At 56.4% G+C, this 3881-nt stretch overlaps 1 protein-coding gene across 1 annotated transcript in view; it reads right to left on the bottom strand.

The window, feature by feature from the left end:
• The window catches only part of QRICH2 (glutamine rich 2), a 21388-nt gene that overhangs the window by 16088 nt on the left and 1419 nt on the right, over positions 1–3881 (bottom strand). Inside the window, exons 2-5 of the mRNA XM_014531741.1 lie at positions 3589–3876; positions 3374–3466; positions 1065–1124; positions 627–731 (exon numbers count right to left, since the gene is read on the bottom strand). Coding sequence (XP_014387227.1) covers positions 627–731; positions 1065–1124; positions 3374–3466; positions 3589–3876 — 546 coding nt within the window. The remainder of the gene's footprint in view (positions 1–626; positions 732–1064; positions 1125–3373; positions 3467–3588; positions 3877–3881) is intronic.

Here is a 3881-nt window from a genome sequence, read left to right as displayed (position 1 = left end):
TGAGTGAGGGACTGATGGCTGTTTGCAGGCTGGCCATGGCCCCCAGCCACCCAAGCTCCCAGTGGAGGCTGGCTGGAAGCAGGTATCTGGGATTTATTTAGCTTCTATAATGGAAACTTTGTTGCCTTTTGCGGAGGCCACAGCCGTCGGGAAGCTTGGCTTCCTCCATTGCTGGGGCAACCAAGCCTCCGGCTTGCTCCAGCTCCGAGGCTGTTGGCCACCATCTTGGTTGGGTTAATTTGCATATAGTCGCTCTGATTGGTTGGTGGGCGTGGCTTGGGCATAGCAAAGGTATGGTTAATTAGCATCTTTGTCTTTTATTAGTGTAGAAGATATAATTTCTTTTAAGGGAGAGGTTGCCCAGCTGGCGTGGCTCAGCGATTGAGCATCGACCCAGGAACCAAGAGGTCTCTGGTTCGATTCCCAGTCAGGGCACATGCCTGGGTTTCAGGCTCAATCCCCAATAGGGGGCATGCAGGAGGCAGCCAGATCGATGCTTCTCTCTCATCAATGTTTCTCTCTACCCCTCTCCCTTTCCCTCTAAAAATACATACATACATAAAAAGGGAGAGATGTGGGAAAACCCACTGAGCCCGCTGCCCAGCCCCTGCCCACATGGGCACCACCTGTGAGGCCTTCCAGCCATCAGTAATCGCCTGCTCCAGCTCCTCCCAGGTGACCATGGTGAATTCTCCAGGAGGCTTCGTAGTCATCTTCCGACAGAGGGGTTCCTGAGGGCACAGAGAACATGGGTGCGCCTGCGCACACACACCCAGCCGAATCCGGCGGTCTCAGGGACAGAGTCGAGCTCACAGGACCAGCGGCTCCTTCCACAGCCCTGGCCCCAGGAGAAGTTACTGGGCCCTGGGCGGCTGGCTTCCTGTCCCCCCTGGGCCCTGATGGAGCGCTGGGCAGCCATGGAAAGGATCCCTTCAGAGGCAGAGGGTGTACACATCATCCCCACTCGGAGGGACACAGACATCCAGGGCGGGGGTTTGGGGGAGCCCAAGAGATGGGGCCAGGCTGCAGACACCCCTCCTCCCCCACCCCCTCGCGGACATTACCAGAATTTCCTCCCAGTCTTTGACTCTCTTTTCTACTTCCTCAACCCGGTGCAGGAATTCCTGGAAGAAGAGTGCAGAGGTGGCGGGTCAAAGCAGGCGCTCCTGTGGACCCCCCACCCCCAATCCTCACAGGGGAGAGGAGCAGAGGGCAGACAGAGGTGGGTAAGCCAACAAGAACGGGACACGGGGTGGGGCAGGGCGGGTGGGAATAGGGACAGATGTGCCAGGAGCAAAGGCTACTGCTGGGATGGGAGCCTGTGGTCCTGGATCCACCTCAGACAAACCACTGAGGAGACACTGCCTCCAAGGACGAGGGTAGCGAGGACTTTGCTGCTTAAAAGCAAATTGCCGCCCGCCCTGCCTGGTTTGGCTCAGTGGAAAGAGCATTGGCCGGCGGCCTGCAGGGTCCCAGGTTGGGTTCCCATCCAGGGCCCGATCCCCACTGGGGTGTGGAGAGCGGCCACAGCGTTTGGACAGGTTCAAGCCTCGGACTAATGCGAGGGCACGGTCCTCTCGTGGCAAAGCCACGTGCGAGTCCCAGGTTGGAGGGCAACGCCTCCCAGCACAGTGGCAGCCAGAGGCCGTGGCTGTGAGCTTGACCTTATGGTCCGAACCTGTGGGCCCACGTGGCTGAGTGATGTGGGCTGCGGGAGGTGCAGCAAGTAAACAAAGCTTGACCAGGTGCCTGTAATTGAGTAGGTTTGAAACCGGCGAGAACGTTGTAAACATCTTGACATGGCCTTTACTTTGCCTCCTGGAATCTGGCTATAAAATAGACTCGGCTTGCAAGCTGTGGCGAGTGCCTGAGAGGGTGCAATGTCGCACGGAGCCCCGGCTTTATTCTCTTGTCTGTCTTCTCCATCCTTCATTGCCCCCTCTCAGGTTCACCCCTGGCTGTGCAGGCAAGGCACATAGGGGGTGTGCAGGAGGCAGCCAATCAATGATTCCCTCTCATCATTGATGTTTCTTTCTCTCCCTTCCTCTCTGAAATCAATAAAAATATATTTTTAAAAATAAATAAAAGCAAATTGCTGAAGCTTGTAACTTCGGCAAACATCCATCATCTAAGATTCTAAGAGTAAATAAAAAGCCTCTTCTCTAAACACCAAAACCATAAAACCATATAAACACCACACTTTCAAAAGCAAAGCTTTTGTCCTAGCCCGTTTGGCTCAGTGGATAGAGTGCTGGCCTGTGGAGCAAAGGGTCCTGGTTCGATTCTGGTCAAGGGCACATACCTGGGTTGTAGGCTCCTCTCATGCCCGGCCCTGGGAGGGGCCTGTGCAAGAGGCAACCAATTGATGTGTTTTTCACAAACACATGGATGTTTGTCTCTGTATTTCCCATTTTCTTGCACTCCCCCTAAAAAAAAAAAAAAAAAATCAATGGAAAAATATCCTGGGGTGAGGATTGACAAAAAACAAAAGCAGAGCTTTCCAGCCAGCGTGGCTCATTGGTTGAGCGTCAACCTATGAACTAGGAGGTCACGGTTCTATTCCGGTCAAGGGCACATGTCTGGATTTCTGGCCGACCCCTGGTGTGGGGTGTGCAGGAGGCAGCCGATCAATGATTCTTTCTCATCATTGATGTTTCTCTCCAGTCCTCTCTGAAATCAAGAAAAATATATATTTTTAAAAATTATTAAATATTATTTTTAAAAAGCAAAGCTTCCCACAACAAAAATGAGCACCGCTGGGGTCTCAAGGCTTAGAATGACCCAGGGGGGCAAAAAGGCTTCTGGGCGGAGCCCCCCGCGGGGCCTGGGCCTGCCCCCCCCCCCTTCTGCCTCTGAGCCCTCCCTCCCCACCGCCTGTCTTGGCCGGTCCCTGGTCCCCTCTGGAGGCCTCCAGGGCAGAGGCAGGAGCCCGGACAGGGCAGCATCTGGGGAAGGACCTGCGCGTCTTGCTCCAAGTGAAAGTGTTGCTGCGCCTGCGGTTGAGCTTTGGGGGCGCTGAAGGGGTGACCCCAGAACTCTCTCCATCCCTGCCCCCCTCTTCCGAAACTGAGCTTTGTCTCTCAGTACCGACCACCTTATTTACCTATTTGTGAATCCTCACCCGAGGATTTTCATTGATTTTTAGAGAGAGTGGAAGGGAGAGGGAGAAACACACACCGAGGTACCTGCCCGTGACCGGGATTGAACCTGGAACCCTTCAGTCCGAGGGCCGACGCTCTATCCACTGAGCCAAACCGGCTTCCCTCTGGGTGGCTTCGGGATCTTTGCGTGTCTGATGAGCAGTGGGTGGGGCTCCCTGAAAAGGGGCCGGAAAGGGGGCTGCGAGAGACGGGTGGGGTCCCCGCCGCCTCACCAGCGGGTTGAACTCCGGCACCTCCTGCGCCCTTGCATGTTCTTCCTTCAAGATTTTCACGTCTTCCATGACCTGCTGGAGCATCTCCATGACCTGCAAGGCGAGTGGGGGCCACATGGGCGGGGCTGCACGAGGCTTGGCACCACCCCCACGTGATGGCGGTCAGCTCCAGCCTGAGCTGGAGAGCGGATTGGAGGAGGCCGGTATGCTCTCACCTGGGGACCTTCCTTCCACATTTTCATTAACGCTCGCGTCTTCTCGGGCATCTGCTTGGCCATCCCAGGCACGGTCGTGGGCATCCCCGGAGTGGGCGGGGCCACCCTCGGTGCAGGCGAGACCAACCCCGGCAGAGGCTTTGTTGTCTCGGGCTTCGCCTTGCCCATCCCTGGCACCGCCTTGCCCATCCCCGGCACAAGCTTGGTCTTCGGGAGCGCGCCCTTCTCCATGGTGGGCGCGCCCTTCTCGGTCATGGACGCGCCTCTCTCGGTCATGGGCGCGCCCCTCTCGG

This window comes from Myotis brandtii, unplaced genomic scaffold, assembly GCF_000412655.1.
Source record: "Myotis brandtii unplaced genomic scaffold, ASM41265v1 scaffold825, whole genome shotgun sequence".
Lineage (NCBI taxonomy): Eukaryota > Metazoa > Chordata > Mammalia > Chiroptera > Vespertilionidae > Myotis > Myotis brandtii.
The sequence above is the reverse complement of the archived record's forward strand: the minus strand, read 5'-3'. Positions and strand labels throughout refer to the sequence as shown.